Genomic DNA, 25,587 nt, shown 5'->3' on the forward strand with positions numbered 1-25,587 from the left:
GGACAAAAAACTGTTCCATGGGCTCAAGATGTCAAATCGGAAGACCAAGTTATATGGGAGCTATATCGGGTTATATCGACCGCTATCGTGATTTCGACAGACGGACGCACTTGATCATAAGGAAACACCTCATGCAAAATTTCAACCAAATCGGAAAAGAATTGCGCCCTCTAGTAGCTCAAGAAGTCAAGACCCAAGATCGGTTTATATAGCAGCTATATTAAAACATGGACCGATATGGCCCATTTACAAACCCAACCGACCTTCACTAATAAGAAGTATTTGTGCAAAATTTCAAGCGGCTAGCTGTACTCGTTCGAATGTTAGCGTGCTTTCGATAGACAGACGGACGGACATGGCTATGGTTATGGGGTCTTAGACGAATATTTTCAGGAGTTACGAAATTAGTATACTTCCATCCCATGGTGGAGGGTATACAATTCCTACTGGGGTTTTTAGTGCTTTGTTGTAATCCCACTTCAATTGTATTTTGCCATAAGAAAACTTAAAGGTGAGCAGGCCGGCACAGTATCCAACAACGACTCAGTACTAGAGAATAAATAAAAAAGTATATCGAAGCATGGTAAGTACTCCATGCAAAAGCCTCACATTTACACATCACATCTAGGCAACCTATTCCAAGAGTAGATGAATGTCGACAGCCTAGTTCGGTTACATGATGACATTGTCGTGTACACACACAGGCATCTGGTATGAGTGTGTATTGTCGAGCCAAATGGCATCTGTCTTCTCATTACCTGTCATGATGCCTTGAAGCAAGTGTAAAATAGGAAAACTCTGTTGTAAAGCCCCTTGTCGGGGGGTAGAGCTAGGGGAATAGTTTATTTTGCATTTTTTCTACCTTGGCAAAAAGTCGTGGGTCATGGAAATAGGACACAAATAGTAAGTAGGGAGACTATGCACTCAGACCGCCAAACAGTCCAGCAAGTAAACCATTTTTGTTGGAAAATCTTTGGATTTTCCAACTCACAGCATAAAGGAGGGAATGCTTGTTAGAAAAAACTCAATTTTCCACCTCCATTATGTTAACATTTAAAAGTACTAGCTGGCCCTGTGCAACATTGTGCCATGCCAGACAATGGCATCTTTTTGCTTGGTTGCACCCTCTAGACCCTCGTATCATCCATCTCCATGCATCCTTTTCTAGTTCCTATCCTAGTTACCACATGGCTATGAGCTGAAAGGTTTTGACTGGGTTGCTTGCTGTTTCTTCATGGCTGGTTGCAACAGCAGCACGAGCAGCAGCAACATCATTTCGCTCAGCTGAAGTGTTTTTTGCAGTGCAACGACCAGACCAGATAGACGTCTGACTGACTATTGGTTGGCGACGGCCGCTCTCATTGCAGTGCACCACACACGTTACACATCGCCGCGCCGCGTTGCAGCAGTGCCTACATGCAATTCAATGAAGTGTGCCTCCTCTCAAGTGTTGTAGGAACACAGCTGAATTTTCCTGGTATTATGTTTGCCTAGTTGTCTATTTTCCTGCGATGTTAGAAAATTGTTAGTCTATGCTTTTCGCAGAAGCCAGTGAGTCAGTGCATGGACGAATTAGAAAATTAGACATGCACCTCTAAAGCATGCTGATGATGATGGCAATGATGATTATCCTAAACAACAAACACTGCGAGACACTGACAGGGGGCAATGGCATGGGCTATAGACGACGAGCCTCCCTTGTAGGTGGTGTTGCTGTGTTATAGGAAAAGTTTTTCAATAACAGCTGGAAATTGTGTAACCTTATTTACATCATCACAAAGGCTAGAATGAATGCCCGACTGTGGTATTGTGTTATCATTTAGTGTTCTACTGTGTTGGTTGATTGTTTGATTCTGGCGATCGGCAGCACCCCTCCTCAACACTCCTTACACCTTGCTGTTCTAACATTATGGGCCACCTACCTCTGCTGCTATGGTTGTTGGTGTTTTTGTTGTTACGTTGCTGATGAAAATGCCATATTGAAAATTATTTTTTTAAAGTTTGAACGGTTTTCCTTCGCCAACATTTTGTAGCAGAATCGCAGAAATCCCCAGAAGGCAGGCAGCAAGTGTAAATTCAAGTCAATTGCCTTCTTTTTTCTCCTCTGTCATTATTTTGCAGTTGTTGACAATATGGAGTAGAACCGAGCGGTAGGTGCTCTGCCGCCTGGTGGTAGGGGACAAGTGCATGACTACAGCAGTAGCAGCAGCGAAAGGCAGTCATCTGCTTGATGTTATTACGAGTCACATGAAATTGCATTGCACTTCACTTACTCATGGTTTGGTATTGTGTGCGTGTGTTTGTGGCTACACTGACACAGTGCATTGCAATGCACTTTGTGGTTTATTATGGGTCTGCCTCGCTCTCTCTCTCTCATTTGTTGGCTCTCTTGAAATTGCTCGCGAAAATTTGCAATTTGTAAGACTTTGTGCGAGAGCAACCTGAAAGAGGAGGGGGGAAACGGTGTGTAACCGAAAGGCAAGTGCAACAATTTTATACATTGTGATGACAGGGGGGGGGGGGGGGGGTAAGACTGGGGGGGGTGTATATAACAACACATGCAGAGGTTCTCAATCTCTGTCCAAGAATTTTAGACCAATCAGTTCCATCCATATATTTTATTTCTTAAAGACACATGCTCGGCACATGTATTAGGGACCGTCTCGATCTTCACCGATATGCGGCTGCAAAAGTGTAGGTCACTTGGCACTGCTCTTTATAATGTGTTTGGCTACATCACAGGGCATTTCATGGGGGTGGCCTTCTTTAACATAGGATGGGAATAACATAAAGTCCGAGTGCATATATGGCGCATTGGTGGACATTTCGCTTCCCCCCTTCTATTGGTGCATTGGGTACGATTGTGAAAAGTCGTATTATCAACGCATCACTGGTAGGAAGAGGTACTCCGGAAAAATAGGCCAGCGCAGAGCAGAGATTAGCATGTAGAGACGTGCGCATGAGAGGTTTTTCACTTACAATCACGCACGCTCACGAGCCAAAAAAATTATTCACGCTCGACTTTTTGTGTCCACTCGCGTTCACGCACGCTGACGAGACAACAATTTTACTCACGCACGACTCACGAAAAAAATCGCGACTTACAAGAAAAATCACTATTCACGAGAAAAATCACAACTCACGAAAAACTTGCGAATCACACTTAAAAAAATATTTTTCCATGAAGTGAAAAAATGATTTTTTTGGAAAAGTCAGCGAAAAGTTGGAGAAAAATTAGTACTCTACTTATAGTAAGGAAAGTGGCATAAAAAATATATTAGCAACCCTTGAAACCATTATGGCTACTATTGTCGCCATCATTTTTCTTCTTCTAATGGTTAAGTGTTTTTATTTATTTCCGAAAAAAAAAATAAAGGAAATATAGAAAACAGTAAGTGCAGATAAAAAATCATACCAAAGTAAGGAAACAAAAATTCCAAATTTTACTTTTCCGAAAGCAGATTAGAATACCAAGCCGAGATTTTCTTAGGAGTCGTGATATCTCGTGGTTCGTGATTTTCTCGTTAGTTGTGATTAGCGTTGTGGGTCGTGTTTCACGCTCACGCACGAAGAATTTTAATTCAATCACGCTCACTCACGATCACGTGATTAGATTTGGATCTCACTTACGTCAGGTGACTCACGCATGATTCACTACTCACGAGTCACGTGCACACCTTTATTAGCATTTCAGCCTATGCTGAAAGCCTGGGTTTGAATACTGGCGAAAACATTAGATAACATTTCCAGCGGTGGTTATCCCCTCCTAATGTCCGCCTATGCCGAAAGCTTGGGTTTGAATCCTGGCGAGAACATCAGTTAACATTTTCAGCGGTGTTTATCCCCTGCTAACGTCCGTCTATGACGAAAGCTTGTGTTCGAATCCTGGCAAGAACATCAGTTAACATTTTCAGCCGTGGTTATCCCTTCCTAATGCTGGCGATATTTGTGCCATGTAAAAACTTCTTCCCAAAGAGGTGTCGCACTGCGGCACGCCGTTAGGACACGGCTATAAAAAGGACAGCGCTCAATAATACGTAAGAAGTTTGTCCCTGTTCCCTAAAGGAATGTTCATGGTCAAATTTGCAATTGTGACTCCGCAAAGAGGGGTGTTCCCCGCGGGCGGCTCTGAATGCCATTCTCGATCTAATGCCCTTACATTTTAGGCCAGGACGTCACATATCCTGGGGGGGGGGGGGGGGGGAGAAAGCATAACCTCGAACTGCAGATAGGAGTCTTAACTAGCTAACTAACGTTGGAATGTCAGACTTTTGACGTCGTGGGAAGTGGCATTGGATATTTATGACGGTGGTGTGGTTCGGGCGGTTCTCACCAAGTATATCTGGACAATTGTGACCTCCTCAGGATGATCAGCAGAACGTACCGCGGCGGTGCTGATCTTTGGAATAAGGAGGAGTGCCCTACAGGAGGCGCTGATTATCGATCTAATGCTCTTACATTTTCGCGGTCTTAGTCACAAAACTTTATGAAGCCTTAAAATAACCTCGAACTGCAGATAGGAGTTTTGACTGGTCATTACAATGCCAGAACTTTGACGTCGTGGGGGGAGATTTACGACGGTGGTTCGGGCGATTCTCACCTGCCATATACCCCACCATATGAGTAGTTTAAGTATGCTAAGAACCTCTGGAGATGCCGACAAGCATTTATTTGGTTCTCCTTGCAATTACTAAATGCTCCCCACATATTACCAGCAAACGAAGACACACACACACATATATTAGTTAATGCACTATCAAGTTAAGTAGTAGTAAAGCTATACAATAATAAAACAAAGAGCAAAACAATTTGCGAATGCATTTTTTAGTTCCTCTCTTGAAAATGCAATGAGAAATAAAAACGAATGCAAGTAAGCATGCAAGTCAATATACCTACAAATGAAAACAACAACAATGCTGAATGTTTGAACAGAGTGAGAGAAAGAGATTGAGTGCTTAAGTCAATAACCTTGATAGCCTGCTGGGTTGTTCTGTGGGTTGTTGTTGTTGCGTATTGGTGTGTGGTGCTTAAAGTCAAATGCAAAGTACCGCAATATTCAGCGACGTTTTGTTGCAATACGCTTTTATTGTTTTTGTTGTTTTTCAAATTCATATGAACAAGCACGTCTATATGTGTATGCAATTGTTGTTAGCCACAAAAATTACAACTACAAAGATAGGCAGTGCGCGTAAATGCATGCAAATAAATCCTCGTCGTCGTCGTTGCTAGCAACGTAAGACATGGGGATTCGTTGTCACGTTGTGCAAGGCATGTTTGCTTGAAAGCATGTATGTATGTATGTTCGTTAGCGGCGTGGACTGAGTGTGAATGCGTTCGTTTGACTGTGTAATGGGACTTTTTTTTCTGGTTTGCTGCCCCTGTTTCGTTTTTTTTTGCAATATTGCAAATGAGCACCAAGCAACTGACTGGCTGACAGACAGAGTGACTGAATGTTGTTGCTTTGCTGTTGGCTCTGTTTACTGTTCGTTGTAGTTGTAGCAGCGGCATCGTAGGAGAATTTCAAGTGATTTTTCAAAAAAAAACAGCATTTTCGCTTTTTTTCAAAACGAGCAGAGAAAAATAATGCAAGCAGCTATAAAGTCTGGGCTCCTTGTGCTCATGTAACAAGAACATGCAGTGCGAGTGCACCGAAACAGCCAACCCGGCCGACCATGTGTAAAAGTTGTTTACAACATTACTCAAACTATCATCAACAATCTAGCCGAAGATGCTTCTTTTGTCAAGCAAATAAGAGGTTTTCTGCCTTGAACTGATTTACATTGTGGACCAGGCATGCATGCATAGGATGAGGGATGTGCATGGGATGGTATTGCTGGGAATGCCTGTACTTACAACGGTGCTGTGGCGATTTTATTTCTCTTGCATTACAACCTTTTCTTTATACACTTGAAATTTGTTTTTTTATTTTGTAATGCTACTTTCCCCACATTCTCCAATACACCACATTGACAATCGCAATTCTGTTCTCAAAAATAAAACCAACCCAACTGCGTACAGTGGAACCTATATCATATACTTCAGTCAAATTCGATTAATTGAAAAATGCAAAATACGGAAGATTTTTTTCAATTATCCTATGTTTTCAAATAAAACGGAGTTGATAACATATCTGATTTTTTAAACATAATTTGTATTTATATTAACCGACTTATTCTATTAAACGGTGTTCAATTATCCAGATCCAACTGTATAAGACAAAGCATTCTATAATGTTCACACTACACAAGGGAAAAAATGCAGCATGCACAATGCAATCGGAGCTTGCATGGATCCCCGCAGGAAAAAAAGGGAAAGAACGAATATCGAAGATGAGGGAGAGGGAATGTCAAATATGAGAGGAATGGAAAGCCGATATAATTGAGAAATCGAAGGCTACAGTCTTAAAATTTTACCAAAGAAAGAAACATCACATACATACTTCTGCAAAAAATGAAGAAGGTAGTCTGGTGCCAGATACATAAAATAAGCTGAAGATATGCAAACTAGTCCACAACCATTCCATTAAGAAACTGCGAGGAGACTTCTATGACCGATTCCAGGGGTCTTCGTTTTTTATAGCCGAGTCCGAAGGGATTGTAGCTGAGCAACACCTGTTACTTTGGGGTTAGGTTAGGCTGTCCCATGGGTCCCATGCCACAGTAATGTTGTACGCACCAAGTAATGAAAAGTATCCTTGAAATAAGCTCGAATTGGTGAGGAAGATGGATATCCCTCAGCTCATGAAAGCGGGCATCAAGCTCGCGACGGAACGCATGTTGGAAGTCATACATACTAGCAAAGTGTAGGCTTCGTCGTCAAAAAATTAGAGGTGTTCCACAGCGAGGAGATGAAGGAAAGAACTCGTCTTGTAATGAGCCTTGACCATGTATCCATGTCAAGTTTGACTACGACTAAAGGCATGGTATTTGGATTTTTCAAGATTTGAATCGCAAAAATCAACATCCAGAAACATCAGGTAATGCTGTGGAAAATCGTAGCCTAGCAAAGATGGTGCTGAAGGCGATACTTGCCCGTTCAGTTAAGATTTGGATCCCAAATAGAATTTTCGTCTTTTTCTCGACCGTTCCCCAGTGCGTTTTTCGCCCATGCCATAAAATCCGAGTTCCTTGTCCAAGTCATCCCTTACTCTGCTATAATCCGGCATCTAATCAATGTCAGTCTTCGACTGACACTCCAAGACCATTGGTAACCTTACTGTCATGGTTATTATTGTCATAGTGGTCATTTTGCGGCGTAAAAATATTTCACTAAATATCTTATAGTGAATCGGTCTCAGTGCCAAGTAATATAAGGCCTTCCGCAGTCTACCCTCCTTATTTATTGTATCCAGAATGAATCTTTGGCCATATATACCCATTAGAGTAAAAATGCTTCTGAAGAGAAACTTTATTTGAACAAAATTTGCTAATTTTATTGTCTCTCCAAGGTCTTTAACCCCATCTTCTCAGGAAAGTGGGCTACTTACGCTAATATTGGATTGCCCAAAAAGTTATTGCGGATTTTTCATATAGTCGGCGTTGACAAATTTTTTCACAGCTTGTGACTCTGTAATTGCATTTTTTCTTCTGTCAGTTATCAACTATTACTTTTAGCTTGCTTTAGAAAAAAGTGTTAAAAAAAGTATATTTGATTAAAGTTCATTCTAAGTTTTATTAAAAATGCATTTACTTTCTTTTAAAAAATCCGCAATTACTTTTTGGGCAACCCAATACATACACCTCAAACGACTATACTTCAGTCCCTAGATCTAATACGAGTCCAGGGACCTCTTAAAGCTTTAATTTTTGTCCGATTTGGCTGTATACGTATACAGAGCCCCTCTGGAAATTGGGATAATTAAGGGATTTTGTTAAAATTTTCTATATAGACTTCAAAACACCATGTGTATGTGAACTTACTTCCAACAAACAAAATAATTTTTCAGGTTCCACTGTAAAAATGTGCACTATCATCTACTGTTTGAATGTAAGCAAATCGACTTTTCTATTTCATCCACACATACACATTCTAGTAAAACTGTGTACAACAAACTACCATCAACCATACACTTGATGCATTTCTTTCATGTACTTACAGACTTGGTATTTATAGTTTTTGTTTTCTAGTGCTATCTCCTTGTTGCGACGGCCAACAAACATACAGTGAGTGAGTGAGTGCACCCAATTGCTTGCTTGTACTTATTTTGTGTACATTTTTATTTTCCACTATATGGGGGGATGGAGATTTGTGTCCCCTATTTGACTGACGTAAGTAACATTATGTACTGAGTGCTAACAGGTTGTCAGCAATAGCAGCCCAACGATTTTACATTAAGTACTTGGGGTATTTTTCTTTAATTACGCTCAATTGCGCGCTGTGTATTGTGCGGTTGTGTGTATGTTTGGGGCTATGTGCACACACAAGTAAGTACCTCCTCCAGCCAAAACGGCGAAGGCAACGGCGACATAACAACAACAAACAAATGTGAGTGTTTGTGATTTTTTTGCTCCACCATCTGTGCTCTCTCTCTGTCTCTCTTTACCCTGTCCCCTTTTCAACAAACAATCGCTTAGCTTTTGTCATGCATTGCCAAGACGGCAGCAACAGCAGCACCACCAACTCCCCCCCACACCCTGTCAGGGTATGTTGGCATGTACATGGTACATTGTCGTCTACAAGACAGTAATTTGCTTTTGTTGTTTTGTTTCATTCATGTTTGTTGTTGTTTTCCTGCTCTATCCAGTTTAACTCTCTTCAGTAAGTGCTCTTAGCAGGAAAGGTCGTTGTGCCCATACAGTGTATGTGCAGTATTCGTACATTAACCTCAATTGCTTATTGTATACTTTTTGTGATTTGGTTGTTGTTGTTGCTCTTTAAATACCCGTTTCGAGCAAGCCCATTTTTAGAAATGTATGTATGTGAGTGACTTTGAGTTTATGGCTGTGTGTTGGTTTGGCGAATGCACTTTGCAGCTCTTTGCTGAAATTTTTATTCAATGCACTTTTAGTCGGTTTGAGGCTTTGCAAATGTCAACAATGAATTTAAAAACTCAGTCTAGAGAATTTAGTTAATAAAATATTTTCAATTGAGCACTTATTGAAATCCTAGTAATGCTACTGCGACCTTCGTGCTATAAATCAATGAATCAGTGAATTTTACTTACTTCTGTATTCCAGTAATGGTATTCCGAGAGTCTTATGGTCTGGCAAAGGCATCCTATACAAAAAAAGTTTTCATCTAATAGATTCATAGTGATGAGGACTTTAAAAATGTTTTTAGGCTCATATCGCGGTAGAAAGATTTTTCGGCCTGGACAGCAGAACGCTTAAGTAAGAACAGGTTCATTAAAACCATTTTTTTTAATATTGTCAATTATAGTGAAGACTACCAAAATTAATCTCAATAATGGATGAGCTGCTGTGAAGACGAAGGCAGCAAAATCTGCGACCGGTGTGATATCCTTTGAAAAAAAAGCGCAACATTTGGACAATACAACAGGTTTCGAGAATATGTTGTCTTGGCATAGGCGGGGCGATAAGAACATCGCCTACAAAGGCACTGGGGACTATTTTAGATACCCCACCTATTGACATACGGATTAAGTATGAGTCAGCCACTGCGACTATGAGAGCTAAGACGATGGGAGAGTGGGTAGATCATAAGATCAGGTTATATTATCGCGGTATAATCGAGGGGACGATAGGAAACTTGTATGGCATGGAAGAGGTTTCTAATCGCATACCTCAGACGATTCTTAAGGTTGAATGTGAAACACTGCTGCCAGCGGCACCGTCTTGCCATCTGGTAGTTCATGCTCCATAGATGGATCAAAGCTAGAGGTCAGTGTGGGTCTGGCAGCCTATATTGAAGACCCATGGACTGAGATCTGTTTTCGACTGGCTGACCATAACAAGGTGCTGTAGGTTGAGATCTGGGCGATCCCAGACTGCGTGAGTTAATATGGTATTCAAGCGAGAATATCGAGTGTGAACATCATTATGGATAGTAAGATTACCATCAGTGCTGTAACAACGAGGACGGTGTTATAACGGACGGTCTTGGAATGCAAGAATAAGATAAACGCCTTCTATGAGGATGACAAGGATGAGGGCGTTTTTCAAGTTTAAGGACGTGGAAGAGGAATAGTGACATGGTTGGACGAACGACGAAAATCCGGCAATAATGTAGTTGACGGGAAAAAGCAGAACCTCGAACCTTGAAGTCGAGTGCGAGACACTGCTACCAGCGGCACAGTCTTTGCATTTTCGGGACCCTAGTATTGCCATCGGATTGTCGATGGATCAATGCTATTATGTCTGACCAGGCGGAGAACCAGGCGATCACGGAATGTGTGAGGTGGTGTGGTGCTAGTGCGAGGACGTCGGGTGTGAACATCTTTACGGACAGTAAAATTGCCATAAGGGCAATAACAACTAGGGCGGTAAGGTCACGAACAGTCTTGCAGTGTAAGAAGGAGATTAACGCCTTTTCTGAGGATGGTAAAATCCGCATCGTTTGGTTGCCGGGCCATAACGGAGTAAGAGGGACTTGGTTAACCCGAAGCCTCTCGGGTTGACGCTATCCGTGTTAAGGGCGTGGGCAACGAATGCGCATACAACCCTGTGGAACAGCGAAACGGTCGGTAGGGCGGCGGAAATGCTATGGGTGGATCCAGATCGTGAGAAGACGAGGCTATTACTGAAAGCAAGTAAGGAGGAGGTCAGTATGGCTTTTGGTATCATGACGGGACACATTGGACTACGAGCTCACTTATGTAAAATTGGTGCGGCAAGTAATAGCATGTGTAGGGAATGCGGCGAAGATAATGAGGCGATGGAGCATTTGCTTTGCCATTGCCCGACTTTCCGGTCTTACAGATACTGGCACTTAGGTGGGGACACTATACCAGACATGAACCAACTTAGGGGAGTGACATGGAAAACAATTAAGGATTTTGTAAGTAGCACAGAATTCCTAACATAGATTTTCTTTTTGGAAGTTACTTTTGTAGTATTTAGAGCGCACAACAAGCCGATTAATAGCTTAGGCGTATGTCCATAGTGGCATGGGGCCACTTGGACATACACCTTTTTTCAACCTAACCTAACCTACGAAGAAAATAGCAAAAAATCAAATTTTTACCATATCCCCTAAAATGACCCCAGGAACACGAATATGAAGTCCGTTTTTTGGTCTCGGGTCTAGAAGTCCCAAAAGAGTCTTCCCCCTCTTCAAGTGAAAGAGTACGTAATATAGGCACTATGGTACTCAAATTAAAGGAAATTTTGCGTAGAATACGAATATGGTGAAAAACTCATAAATGTCAATCCCGAGGCTGCTATTTGAGTACCACATTGCCTATATACCGTACACTTTCACTTGATTAGGTATGACAGCCATGTTCATATTCATTCCTGGCGAGAACAGCCATGTTCATATTCAACTGACACCCCATCGCCTCCTGCTGCCTTGTTATTTTCACCATTTTTATTGTTATGAAGATCTCATTCTAATTAGTCGGAGGCCACCATATCGCATAGATAAGCATGCCCGCCTTTGACCCTAAGTTCCTGGGTTCGAATCCTGGCGAGAACAGCCATGTGGTATGACAGCCATGTTCATTTTAAACTGACACCCCATCGCCTCCTGCTTCCTTGTTATTTTTAGCATTTTACTTGTTATGAAGATCTCATTCTAATAAGTCGGAGGCCACCATATCGCATAGGTAAGCATTTCCGCCTTTGACCCTAAATTCCTGGGTTCGAATCCTGGCGAGAACAACCATGTGGTATGACAGCCATGTTCATTTTCAACTGACACCCCATCGGCTCCTGCTGCCTTGTTATTTTCAGCATTTTTATTGTTATGAAGATCTCATTCTGATTAGTCAGAGGCCACCATATCGCATAGGTAAGCATGTCCGCCTTTGACCCTAAATTCCTGGGTTCGAATCCTGGCGAGATCATCATTAAAAATTTTCATCGGTTGTTATCCCCTCCTAATGCTGGCGATATTTGTGAGTTACTGTACCATTTGGTATGACAGCCATGCAAATACTTCTCTACAAAGAGGTGTCATAGTGCGATACCCCATTCGGACTCGGCTATAAAAAGGAAGTCCCTTATCATTGAGCTTAAACTTGAATCACACAGCACTCATTGATATGTAAGAAGTGTGCCCCTGTTCCTTAATGGAATCTGCATGAACAAATTTGCATTTGCATTGCATTCTGGTTAGTTGTTGCTGTTGTTCACCGGGGGGCAGCCCCAGTCAATCCGGTACATACAACCGGATTTTATGGGATTGTTCTGATTAGTCGGTATACATTCTATAGCTGATTCAAACGCCTCATTAGTGTGTGCTATCCAGAATTGCAATAGTTCCACTGGCAACCCATCAGTTCTTACTGCCTTGTTGTTTTTCAGCTTGGTTAGATTATTCTAACTACGCAGAATAGATTCTATAGTTGATGCATACACCTGCTTTGTTATTCTTCAACTGGGCTTCTGCTGTGCTGACTCCATTCTGACTAGGCAGTAGACATTCTGTAACTGATGCATTAGCATATCGCTTACGGTATTTAATAGTCCAGCAGGCTATCCATCGGTTCCTGCTGCCTTGTTGTTCTTTATGTCTTTAGGCAAGCAGTTCTCTCTCTATCTCTCTTTCTCTCTTGTACGCCTAAATAGGAAAAGGAGGGGAGCATTTCAAACTAGACAAACAAATCAAGGCGTATTTATACGTCTTGAAACAAATGTTGAAATGTCGTTCATTCGTTATCGTTTTTATTTCTCCTTTTTGGTTTACATTAGTTGTACATAATCGATAAAGTTAAGTAAATATAAGTATCTTATATGCTACAATTTATACACTTAAGGTATTTTTTCATGATATGTATGTTGCATGTTGCAGATATGTTTGGTTTGTTTGTTTTAAAGTAAATGAATGGACATTGATTTAGTATTCAATATCGTCATTGTCATATTTTGACCTTCTTTCTTGTCTTCTTTCTTAAAATAAATAATCATATTTAACTAATGTTATCACAGTTTTGATATGTTTTGGTTGTTGGTTTTCCTCTTTTTTTTTCTTTTGCTTATCCTAAAAATAAGAATTTTTGAATTTCAATTTTTTTTCTCAAAAATTCTTTGATATGTTTCGTTTACGTTTCCTGTGGAATGGCTTATCTCTTAAGGTATGTATATTATGTGTGTGTGTGTGTGTGTGTATAATACCCTAGCATTAATGATATGCATGTATATAACATATGTATGTAAATTGTACATGTGGCTAAACTCAAAACTCATTTCCCTTGGGATTTGCTGTCATTATGCAGGCATCCTTAAAATTGGTGGCATTCAATGGTCCAAAATAGTCCTCATGTAAAAATCGTATGATATTCTCAATGGGACAAAGGTCAGCCTTGTTGCCTCTACTGTCGCGTGTGACCCTCAAACTCTTGCCACCCTCACAAAAGTCAATTTGCTGTGTGACATCATGACCATCATAGACTACCCGAAAGTAATAGTCAGTGTGCGCCTCACTCTTGTAAACCTCAAAGGCCAAACGCGCCGCATAGGCTATGAAGGTGTTATCCGTTTGTATACCCAGGGCAGCGGTTAGATATTGCAGTGTCCAATCGTGACCGGAGTATAGAACAAACTTGGTGCGATCTCCGGAGATCATGCGCAGCATATAACTCACTATGTGGCGTATCATGCCATAGGCTCTCATCAGACCAATTCTTTTATAAAAGGCATGATGGACCTCTCGCGTCGATTGCCAATTGGAAAATGACATCATGGTGGAGACATGACTGGCTTCAATGCAGGCCTCATTATTGGCCGAGGTAGAGACTTCCTCATTGGCCGTTTGCAATTGTATCGCATTGGAGTTTACATCACCCACAGCATTGACCGCACCTAAGGCATCCACTCCGTTAACCATGCCTGCGCCACCTACTCCCCCCGTCAAAACATCATCCTGATCGATATTTATGACATCATTTAAATCCAAATCATTCGCCTTAGTACTAACCGCCATGCGTTCCGTCCCATTGACATTTCGTCTGCATGGCCAGGGGGCATCATGACACATTACGGTCAGCATGGCATCCACAACTTCATTAGGATCATTTATGCCATTGGGGGTATGTTGCAACAATTGATTGCCTATCCAATGCATGACCTGTGTAACCATGGGCTGTTTGGCCAGTCCCCTCTTTTGCACTTTTAGCAGCTCCTTTCTCAGAGCATCTGCCTTTTGACAAACACAATCGGTAAAACAAAAGGCTATGCTATGCGATTCCTTGACATTAAGAGCCAACCATTTGTCCGTGGGCAAAAATGTGTAGAGCAAAGCCAATGCTGATTGAAAGGTTCTTCTCACTCGTGTGGTATAGACCACCACTTCATCGGAATTTAACAGCGTGGAGTAGGGTGTAGAATTTGCCACACTTCTGCCATATTGATTGGTGGCTGCCTGTCTTATCCACAAACCCAATGGATGGGCATAGATCTGATGGAGTATTTCGCCAACATGCAACAATTGGGCTATGCCTCTGAAATGGGAAGGAGTAGTAAGCAGAATAAAAAAAAAAATTATAATAAAACAAGTAAAAGCGTACTAAGTTCGGCCGGGCCGAATCTTATATACCCTCCACCATGGATCGCATGCGCGGTATCTCTCTTTATGGATAAGAATTGTTATGCTATTGGGGATATATCAAGTCCGATTCGGAATATAAGTGAATTGAAAGTTGAAGACCATAGTAGAAGTCATTGGGTAACATTTCAGTCCATTCGGATAAGAATTGCGCCTTGAAGGAGTTCAAGAAGCATAATCGGGAGATCGGTTAATATGGCAGTTGTATCAGGCTATATATCGATTAAGACCATATTGGACATTTATGTTGAAGGTCATGGGATAAGCCATTGTAAAAAATTTCAGCAAAATCGGATAAGAATTGCGCCCTCTAGAGGCTTAAAAAGTCAAGATCCCAGGTTTATATGACAGCTATATGGCAGAAGTCATAACACAACACTTCATGCACAATTTCAGACAAATCGGATGAGAATTTCGCCCTCTGGTGGCTCAAGAAGTCAAGATCGAAGATCGGTTCATATGGCAGCTATATCACGTTATGAACCGATTTGAACCATATTTGGAATAGTTATTAGAAGTCATAAAACAAAATACTTCATGTAAAATTTCAGCCAGATCGGATAGGAATTGCACCCTCTAGATGCTCAAGAAGTCAAGACCCAAGATCGGTTTATATGGCAGCTATATAAGGTTATGAACTGATTTGAACCATACTTAACACAGTTGTTGGAAGTTATACTAAAACACCACGCGCAAAATCTCAGCCAAAATCGGATAAGAATCGCGCCCTCTAGATTCTCAAGAAGTCAAGAACCACGATCGGTTTATATGGCAGCTATACCAGGTAAAGAAACAATTTGTACCATACTTAGCACAGTTGTTGGAAGTGATACCAAAAGATTTGCAAATTTTCAATCAAATCGGATATGAAATGCGCCCACCAGATCCTCAAGAAATCAAGACCCAAAATTGGTTTATATGGCAGCTATATCAAAACATGGATTAATTTGGCCCATTTACAATCCCAACCGACCTACACTAATTAGAAGTATTTGTGCAAAATTTTAAGCCTCTAGCTTTACTTCTTCGAAAGTTAGCTTGCTTTCGACAAAAAGACGGAAGGATGGACGGCAGCCCCAACAAATTTTCAAAGTATCGATGTAACCAAGGTAATTGAGGGGCCTGCCAAAAGGCCCCAGACAAACTAGGGCCTTAAAATTTCGCACACGATCTCGCCAACACCTCAACTTCTAACATTCCAAAGAGATATCTCTACCCATTCACACACGGCATATTTTTTCGATTCTCTCCCACTGTGCGTTGGAGCATTTCCTATGTCATTATCGTCACTAAGATGGGGACACACTACCAGATATTAACCAACTTAGGGACGTGGTATGGAAAACAATTAGGGATATACCCACCACCATAGGATGGGGGTATACTAATCTAGTCATTCCGTTTCTAACACCTCGAAATATTGATCTAGGATCCCATTAAGTATATATATATATATATATAGGGTTGCCCAAAAAGTAATTGCGGATTTTTCATATAGTCGGCGTTGACAAATTTTTTCACAGCTTGTGACTCTGCAATTGCATTCTTTCTTCTGTCAGTTATCAGGTGTTACTTTTAGCTTGCTTTAGAAAAAAGTGTAAAAAAAGTATATTTGATTAAAGTTCATTCTAAGTTTTATTAAAAATGCATTTACTTTCTTTTAAAAAATCCGCAATTACTTTTTGGGCAACCCAATATATTCTTGATCGTCTCGAGTCGAACTAGCCATGTCCGTCCTCCTGTCGAAATCACGATAGCGGTCGAACGCGTAAAGCTGGCCGCTTGAAATTTTGCACAGATACTTAATATTAAATTAGGTCGTTGTGGATTACAAATGGGCCATATCGGTTCAGAATTGGATATAGCTTTTGTATAAACCGATTTCCCGATTTGACTTCTTGTGCCCCTGGAAGCCTCATTTTTTGTGCCAAGTATGGTCTAAATCGGTCTATAAAATGATATAGATCCCATATAAACTGATCTCCCGATTTGAATTCTTGAGCCCATGGAAGACCCATGAAAGCTAGAATTTTTTCCGATTTGGCTGAAATTTTGCACATAGTGTTCTGTTATGACTTCCAACAACTGTTCCAAGTACGGTACAAATCGGTCTATAACTTGATATAGCTGCCTTATAAACCGATCTCCCGATTTGATTTCTTGAGCCCCTGGAAGCCTCAATTATCATCGGATTTGGCTGAAATTTTGCACATAGTGTTTTGTTATGACTTTCAAAAACCGTGCCAAGTACGGTTCAAATCGGTCAAGAACCTGATATAGCTCTCATATAAACCGATCTTCCGATTTAACTTCTAGCCCATGGAAGCCAGAATTTTTTCCTAATTGACTGAAATTTTGCACATAGTGTTCTGTTATGACTTACAACAACTTTGCCAAGTACGGTACAAATCGGTAAATAACTTGATATAGCTCCCATATAAACCGATCTCCCGGTTTGACTTCCTGAGCCCATGGAAGCCGCAATTTGTGTCCGATTTGGCTTAAATTTTGCACATAGTGTTCTACTTTAACATTCAACAACCGTGTCAAGTACGGTCAATTTCTGTGTATGACCAGACAATATGACCAACAAATGTGCCAAGTACGGTTCAAATCGGTCTATAACTTGATATAGCTCCCATATAAACCGATCTCCCGATTTGACTTCTTGCGCACTTAAAAGCCGAGAGTTTTATCCGATTTGCCTGAAATTTTGAATTAGTGTTCTGTTATGACTCTCAAAACTGTGCTGTGACTGTGACCCTAGAAGTTAAAATCGGATCGAATATATATGTGAGAGCTATATCTAAATCTGAGCCGATTTCCATGAAATTCACAAGTAATGTCGAGAGTCAAGAGCAAATCCTTCCTTTTCGAGACAATCGGTTAATGAATGACTATTTTATTGCAAAATTACTGCAAAATGGACGAACATATATATGGGAGCTATATCTAAATCTGAACCGATTTCAAGCTAACTTTACAAACATTGAGGAAGTCGTCAAGGAAAGCGTTGTACGAAGTTTTGGGAAGATTGGTCAATAAATGCGATTACATATATGAGAGCTATATCTAAATCTGTACGTATTTCTATGAAATCCACCAGTAATATAGAGAGTCATAGGAAAATCCTTACTACCAAATTTCCGGAGAATCGCTTAACAAATGACCATTTTACTGCAAATCGGACGAATATATATATGGGAGCTATCAACGGATTTTTTCAATAGGCTTCGTCTCTAGGCCGACAAACATGCCTGTATCAAATTTTAAGACGATCGGATGAAAACTACGACCTGTACTTTGTACACAAATTAACATGGACAGACAGACGGACATAGCTAAATCGAATCTGAAAGTGATTCTGAGTCGTTCGGTATACTTATCAATGGGTCTATCTCTCTTCCTATTGGGTATTACAAACAAATGCACTTACTTATTAGATATTCTTAAAGATTTTGAATATTGTGAATATCTGAAGGCGAAGTTGAACTGCACATAAATTTCTAAAAAGTGGACTTCCTTTATTCATATTCCTAGGAGAATCTTAATAGGAATTCAACCGAATCTAAGATTTCGTCAGTGAAAACCTATGCAAATTGCAAATTTTGCCCATGAACATTCCACTAAGGAACGGGGGCAAACTTCTCACATATCAATGAGAGCAGTCCGATTCAAGTTTAAGCTCAATGATAAGGAGCCTCCTTTTTATAGCCGAGTCCGAACGGCATGCCGTAGTGCGGCACCTCTTTGGAGAGAAGTTTTTACATGGCATAGTATCTCACAAATGCCGCACCGCAGAGAATTTTTTCTGATGGTCTCGCCAAGATTCGAACCCAGGCGTTCAGAGTCATAGGCGGACATGCAAACCTCTGCGCTACGGTACGCCTCCGTTTAACCTTTATCTTCATGTAAATATGAAATCCCTAAAATATCGCATAATAATGTCACACATACTTATAAGTCAACTGTCCCAAAAGGCATTCCTTTTCGGTCAATGGTAACAAAGGAAAACCATGAAATGGTCCAACTTTATTCCAATACATGTGATTTGAACCGGACACTGAAGTTGTGTTGTACAAAAAACTGCGATATCTGCAAAAAAGAAAGAAAGAAGCAAACAGTTCATATTGCATATCAGCAATCAATGAAAGCTACATCAACAGCAATCGAACCAAACCTACTTATTAACCAAATTATCCCCAGTAATGCCACAATCCAAATGTGGTACACTACGCACATGGGACATGGGACCACGGTCGCCATGCCGGATAATCATTAAGACACCCTGCAGTTTCCAGCCATCCAATATGCCACCATCATCCAAACGATTGATATGGGACAATGGTGTACAACGAGTCTTGTATTTGGCAAAATTATTGGAATCCATTGAAGGGGTGGCTGTTATAGAGGCTCCACCATACATATGGGAATTACCATTGAGAATATAGCTCAAAGAGTTGGTATTGCGACCTATATATTTATACATTCCTAAGGAGAGAGGTAAAAAAAAACAAATGTTACTTGACATCGCAGCCACTGTATGGACTTCTTGAGACTCACCTGCTATGAGCAAAAATATCCATATACTCAAAATCATATAACAATACAGAGTGCGATGTTGTGTGGAAAATCTTATCAGTTCCTTGAGTAGCATTTTACTGCCAATCTTTAGTGTACCACTGCTAAGGATTGTGGCGGGGAATTTTTGGTTTTTTTTTTATTTTAACAATGTGGTGCTTAAAATTTTCGTTTTCGTTCACTTTTTTTCTTTTTCGTCTCTGCTCAGGTGTGTGTGTATTACAGTAAACATTGCTCAAAGGAAACAAATGACAACAGCTGTTTTCTATGTTGTGTCAAAATATGTGGGGTTGGTTTGAGGCAAATGTTTGACATGCGCAATGTTTTGTTTTAAACTGTAAACAGAGAACAGCTGTTGCCAATACAGGTGAAGTTTTAAGGGGAAACAGCTGATTTATGTGCATGTTGTGGCAGCTGGGTTATGCACTTGTTGGAATGTTGATGGGTATAAACACACTTTCACTTTGACAGTTGAGGTAAAGTGGCCAACCGAAAATTTTATATTTTACCGTTATGTTAGTCAGGGTACACTTATAGTATAAGGTTATGTTGAAGCTCATTATGTTCGTTATTTAAAAATTTTCAAAAATTTGGTGTGCAAAAAAATTACAGGCAGCAGAATTTCGGGTGTATTCAGCTACTAACGGCATAAACGGGGTAACTCACATGTTGGAGGCGAAATATTGGGTTGCCCAAAAAGTAATTGCGGATTTTTTAAAAGAAACAAAACATAGAATGAACTTTACTCAAATATACTTTTTTTACACTTTTTTTCTAAAGCAAGCTAAAAGTAACAGCTGATAACTGGCAGAAGAAAGAATGCAATTACAGAGTCACAAGCTGTGAAAAAATTTGTCAACGCCGACTATATGAAAAATCCGCAATTACTTTTTGGGCAACCCAATAGATAAATTGTAGCGAGGTGTTTTGTCACAACTCCGGCAGAATTCCTGGTGTATTCAGCTTCTATCGGCATAAAAGACGTAACTCACATGTTGGAGACGAAATAGATAAATTATAAAGGGGTGTTTTGTCGCAACTCCTCCTATTATTGACCCTACTGATGATTTTAACTAAAAACAATTAAGAGCGTGCTAAGTTCGGCTGGGCCAAATCTTATATACCCTCCACCACGGATCGCATTTGCCGAGTTCTATGCGCGGTATCTCTTTTTAGGCAAACAAAGAATATTGAATAAGAAGTGTTATTGGAGTTGTATCAAGTTATAGTCCGATTCGGACTATAAATGAATGCTGAACATTGTAGAAGTCATTGTGTAATATTTCAGTTCATTCTGATAAGAATTGCGCCTTGTAGGGGCTCAAGAAGCAAAATCGGGAGATAGGTTTTTATGGGAGCTGTATCAAGCTATTGATCAATTCAGACCATATTAGACACGTATGTTGAAGGTCATGAGAGAAGCCGTTGTACAAAATTTCTGCCAAATCGGATGAGGATCGCTCTCTCTAGAGGCTCAAGAAGTCAAGATCCCAGATAGGTTTATATGGTAGCTATATCAGGTTATGTACCGATTTGCGCCATACTTAGCACAGTTATTGAAAGTCATAACAAAACACCTCATGCAAAATTTCAGCCAAATAGGCTGGGAATTTCGCGCTCTATTAGCTCAAGAAGTCAAGATCCAAGATCTGTTTATATGACAGCATTACCAGATTATGATCCCATTTGAATCATACTTAACAAAGTTGTTGGAAGTGAAACCAAAACACCTCGTGCAAAATTTCAGATTTATATGGGAGCTGTATCAAGCTTTTAATCGATTCAGACAATATTAGACACGCATGTTGAAGGTCATGAGAGAAGCCGTTGTACAAAATGTCTGCCAAATCTGAAGAGAATTTCTCCCTCTAGAGGGTCAAGAAGTCAAAATCCCAGATATGTTTATATGGTAGCTATATCAGGTTATGAACCGATTTGAACCATATTTGGCACATTTGTTGGAAATCAACACGAAACACCTCTTGGAATATTTCAGCCAAATTTGATCAGAAGTGCGACCTCTAGTGGCTCAAGAAGTCAAGACCCAAGATCGGTTTATATGGCAGCTATATGAAAACAAGGACCGATATGGCCCATTTACAATCCCAACCAACCTACACTAATAAGAGGTGTTTGTGCAAAATTTCAAGCACCTAGCTTTACTCCTTCGAAAGTTAGCGTGCTTTGGACAGACGGACGGACATGGCTAGATCGACTTATGGGGTCTTAGACGAATATTTCGAGGAGTTACAAACAGAATGTAACTCCCCCCCATCCTATGGTGGAGGGTATACAAATCAGGAAAAAAATGTTTGATGACCTCAGCCAGCATTCCATCGGAATCGAGGGACTTAGGTAGAAGGGATTATGTTGGCAGTGGTGTACTCATTATTCTCTTCTTCGCTAAGATCGCGGCGAATTGTCAGGAACTTCATTTTACGTATCTACCTCTCCTCTCCCTTTTTCCTCTTTCTTTATGGCGAGGATCATCTTGGCCTTCTTGTATTAGGTGTCTTCCAACTCTGGCGCACTTTTGTGGTTAGTCTGATGCAGTTGCATTGTTATTCAGCTGTCGAATCATTCCACCAATGTACTGGGATTTTATTTACTTAAGGTCGCCTTAGTTTTGGCATGGATTTGTTGCATCCTTTCATTATGACCTGGATTTTGATCTCGCTCAATTTTCTATTCGCTAGAATTGTAGCCCAATAAAGTAGTCACAAATTCTCTACATTCACAGGAGGCCATGAAATTGAGTTTACTTGTCATAGACCTTTTGGTATAGAAAATCCTTTCCTTTCCTTAAAAAATTTGAATCTTAACGAAAAGATTTCTTTGAGAATATTTCCCATTGTTTTCCAAACAAGGATAATCTATCGAAATGAGTCTTAAAACAGAAGAATCCGAGGAAGAACTTTCCATCCCCGAAGAAGAAGAAGAAGAGGAGAAAATCGATATTGGCGTAAGACAATCTTATTTCTTATTGGGAAAAAAATGGAGAAAAATGCACTTTACAGGGCGGGGGGAGGGTTTGGCCCCTCGGGGGACCCAGGGACCGTTGCTTGTGGTTAACCCTCATCTACATATGTACCAAATTTCTATGAAATTGGAGGTGCGCCCTGTAAAGTGAATTTTTGCCAAAAAAAAAAAATGTTTCAAAAATATTTTCCAGCTCTACATTGGTGGTCGCAATAGCCAAGGTGAAAGAGATGGCAAAGGCTGGGCCATACTGCCCAATGGTGATCAATACGATGGACAATACAAACGCGGCAAGAGACATGGATTTGGTTTGTATGTCTTTCCGAATGGGGCACGTTACTATGGCCAATATCGATGTGGTGAGTGGTGTAAGCGATGCCCTAGAACTCCTAATTTCGAATAATTTCCTTTTTAGGCCACCGTTCTGGCCGTGGCATATTCATATATCCCGATGGCAGTTACTATGAAGGCTGTTGGCGAAAAAATCTCAAACATGGCAAGGGTCGTTACTGTTATGCTAACGGTGATTGCTATTGTGGCAGTTGGTATCATGGCTTGCGTCATGGCATAGGCATTTATACCATGAACAACGCATCATCTGGCCCTTCCTGTGGTGTAGCCAATTTTAAAGGCACCTGGCGTCAAGGGGTGCGTGTGGGACCCTTTCAACTTTCATTTGGTCACGAATACAAATGTACCACGCTTCATGGAACCTGGGATAATAAATATCCTCAAGGACCTGCAGTATTTAGTTTCGATGAACGTCTACTTCTCATGGGCTACTTTCAATCTGCTAGCCGTGCTAAGAGTTCGGCTTTAGAAGAGACTGTTGACGAAGAAAACTCTAGAGAAACCTTAGATCTATGGTCAAATGGTGAACCCTCAATGTGGTATGCCCAAAAGATGTGCCGTTATGATTATGCCCTATTGCCCCAAGAACCAGTACCTTTACCTGTATCCGATTCGGATATCTCTGTGTGTTCTTTAACTCGCACTACCAGTGAGCTGACCATGGTGAAAGAGCCAATTTGTGCCGTTGAAGGTGAAGAAGAGGCCACCGCACTTTTGGAGTGTCTTGAATGTGAATGCGAAAACTCAATCAGTGAAGTGGCATCATCCACCGAGATATGTGTACCAGCACGCGGGGATCAATGTGCCATAGAGATATCAAATCAGATATAATAAGGGAAAACTTTTGATATACATAATCTATGAAATTGTTAAAATATATTTGGCCATCACTTACCGTTTGGCCCCTTAGGTAAACTCGGAAAGAATTTCAAGCGCCTCAATCGTCGTTTAGCTATTCCAACATCGTCATACATCTCGTGGTTCATAGCAAGTCAATATTTTTCATCAGCGCAAATTGGTCCATACTGCAACGACAAGTTTCCTCCGTTAGGTGGGGTAAGGCTCTCGGGGGAAGGGTAATTTCAGAGAGAGTGGGAGAAACTTTAGTTCAAAAACTTCAGTTCTTATAGAGATATGGACTTTCTAGAATTGGAAACTCAAAGCCGCGTGCACCGGGGAGACCCGGCTAAATACTCTGATAGCTGTTTGGATGAAGTCACGGGTATTCTGTCATGTAGGAGACCTGGGTAAGTACCCAGATGAAGACCTGGCCATGTACTTCTGCACGGAGGGCGCCCCGGTAGCCGGGTTGGTAGCGTGCTTGGTTAACAAGTGCAGGGGTCGAGGGTTCGATTCCCGCCAGAAGCCTTGGTCTGTCGCTGCTGTGGTATCACAATGGACTTAAAATTATCTAAGTGAGTCTGTAAAGGGCTGCCACTCTTACCTAACCTAATCTAACTCCTGCACGGATCTGGCGTTCCTCAGGGAGAAAGTTGCATGAGCAGACCTGCTATATGGTATCAGTCTTCCGGTGGGGAGCCGAGGGAGTAAGGGGCTGGACGTCGCGTCAGCATCTGAGGGCAAAAGTAGCTGGTAGTGGAAGTGTAACGTAGTGATGAATGATGGCAAATACGTTGGTGGTCTGCTAAAGCACACGGCGTAGTGATGAATGATGGCAAATACGTTGGTGGTCTGCTAAAGCACACGGCGGGAACTCGCCTTTTCTATGGAATAATAGTCACGTTCGCGAAGGTGGCCTATGTAAGCACACAGCGGAGTAGACTGGTAAGTACTCCGGTGGCCTGCGTAAGTACACCGCGAGATTTTATCCCGCTACACACGAAATGAGTCACGAAGACTTACGAAGGCCATCTCCTTGTATCTTGATGATTCAAGATACACGAAGATACAGATTCCCGCACACCGCGGGAATAACGAGTTTCACGGGATTGGACTGTTCACGACCTCTGGTGGCCTGCGTAAGAACACTGCGCGTTTAATTCGTCTGGGCCGAATCTTATATACCCTCCACCATCGATCGCATGTGGCAAATTCTTTGAATGACTTTCAAATATATGGGAGCTATATCAAGTTATAGACCGATATGGAGCGTACTTGTCATAAAAGTTAGAAGTCGGGCGACCGTTTTATATGGGAGCTATATCAGGTTATAGGCCGATTTGTACTTGATACTTGACAGGGCTATTGGAAGTCATACCAAAACGTAACGTTTATATCTCGGTTTATATCTCAGCTATAGGGTGGCTGATGAAAGCCGCTACCAAAAAAAAATGTAATAACTTTTTTTCTATTTAATAATAATAATTTAATAATTAATTTAATTAATTAATTAATTAATTTAATTAATAATAATTTAATAATTAATTTAATAATTTAATTTAACATGAATAAAAGAAAAATGTATTCCATACACCGAAAAAAAAATGTAGCAATATTCATCATTGTAGCAATATTCATCAGCCACCCTGTATATCACATTATCAACCGATATCGACCATACTTTGCAAGGCTGTTGAAAGTCAAAGCAAAACGAAACATGCAAAATTTCAGCCAATCTGATTGTAATTACGCCCACGAAGTTAAATCGGGAGATCGGTTTATATGACAGCTATATCAACACATGGACCGATTTGGCTTTACACCTTCGAAAGTTAGAATGTCAAGACGATCAAGAGTAAATATACTTTGTTAGGTCTCAGATCATTATTTCCCCATCCCCCAGACCCATCTTATGGTCGAGGGTATAAAAGGAGTTCAATTAGCAGATAACATAAACAATCTATAGGTTAAGGAACATCACGAAACATAACAAAAGTGGGTGAGTGGAAAACGAGTGTAACGACTACAATAAATTTTACGGAGATCTTTTCTTTCAAACACTCTAAGTACTAACTTGTTTGCTTTCGCATAATATCGATGTCTGAAACCTGTGCCATTCTGCAAAGACGTACAAACTCAGACATAGCTTAAAATAACTCTTAAAAGTAAAGG

The 25,587-nt window shown here is 40.8% G+C and overlaps 2 protein-coding genes across 2 annotated transcripts; one reads left to right on the top strand and one right to left on the bottom strand.

Moving 5' to 3' along the window:
• Nucleotides 1-12,755: 12,755 nt before the first annotated feature.
• Nucleotides 12,756-19,492, bottom strand: LOC106089696 (2-phosphoxylose phosphatase 1). Its single transcript, XM_013255648.2, has 4 exons — nt 19,228-19,492; nt 18,849-19,155; nt 18,622-18,759; nt 12,756-14,560 (listed from the first exon to the last, which is right to left on the bottom strand). Exons 1-4 carry the CDS (start codon nt 19,319-19,321, stop codon nt 13,297-13,299), a joined length of 1,803 nt encoding a protein of 600 aa, XP_013111102.2. The 5' UTR covers nt 19,322-19,492; the 3' UTR covers nt 12,756-13,296.
• A 2,496-nt stretch (nt 19,493-21,988) lies between these two features.
• LOC106089697 (radial spoke head 1 homolog) lies at nt 21,989-23,432 on the top strand. Its single transcript, XM_013255649.2, has 3 exons — nt 21,989-22,207; nt 22,418-22,583; nt 22,640-23,432. The coding sequence occupies exons 1-3, from the start codon at nt 22,127-22,129 to the stop codon at nt 23,404-23,406; spliced, it is 1,014 nt and encodes a 337-aa protein (XP_013111103.2). The 5' UTR covers nt 21,989-22,126; the 3' UTR covers nt 23,407-23,432.
• The last annotated feature ends 2,155 nt before the right edge of the window (nt 23,433-25,587 follow it).

This window comes from Stomoxys calcitrans, chromosome 3 (genome assembly GCF_963082655.1).
Source record: "Stomoxys calcitrans chromosome 3, idStoCalc2.1, whole genome shotgun sequence".
NCBI lineage: Eukaryota > Metazoa > Arthropoda > Insecta > Diptera > Muscidae > Stomoxys > Stomoxys calcitrans.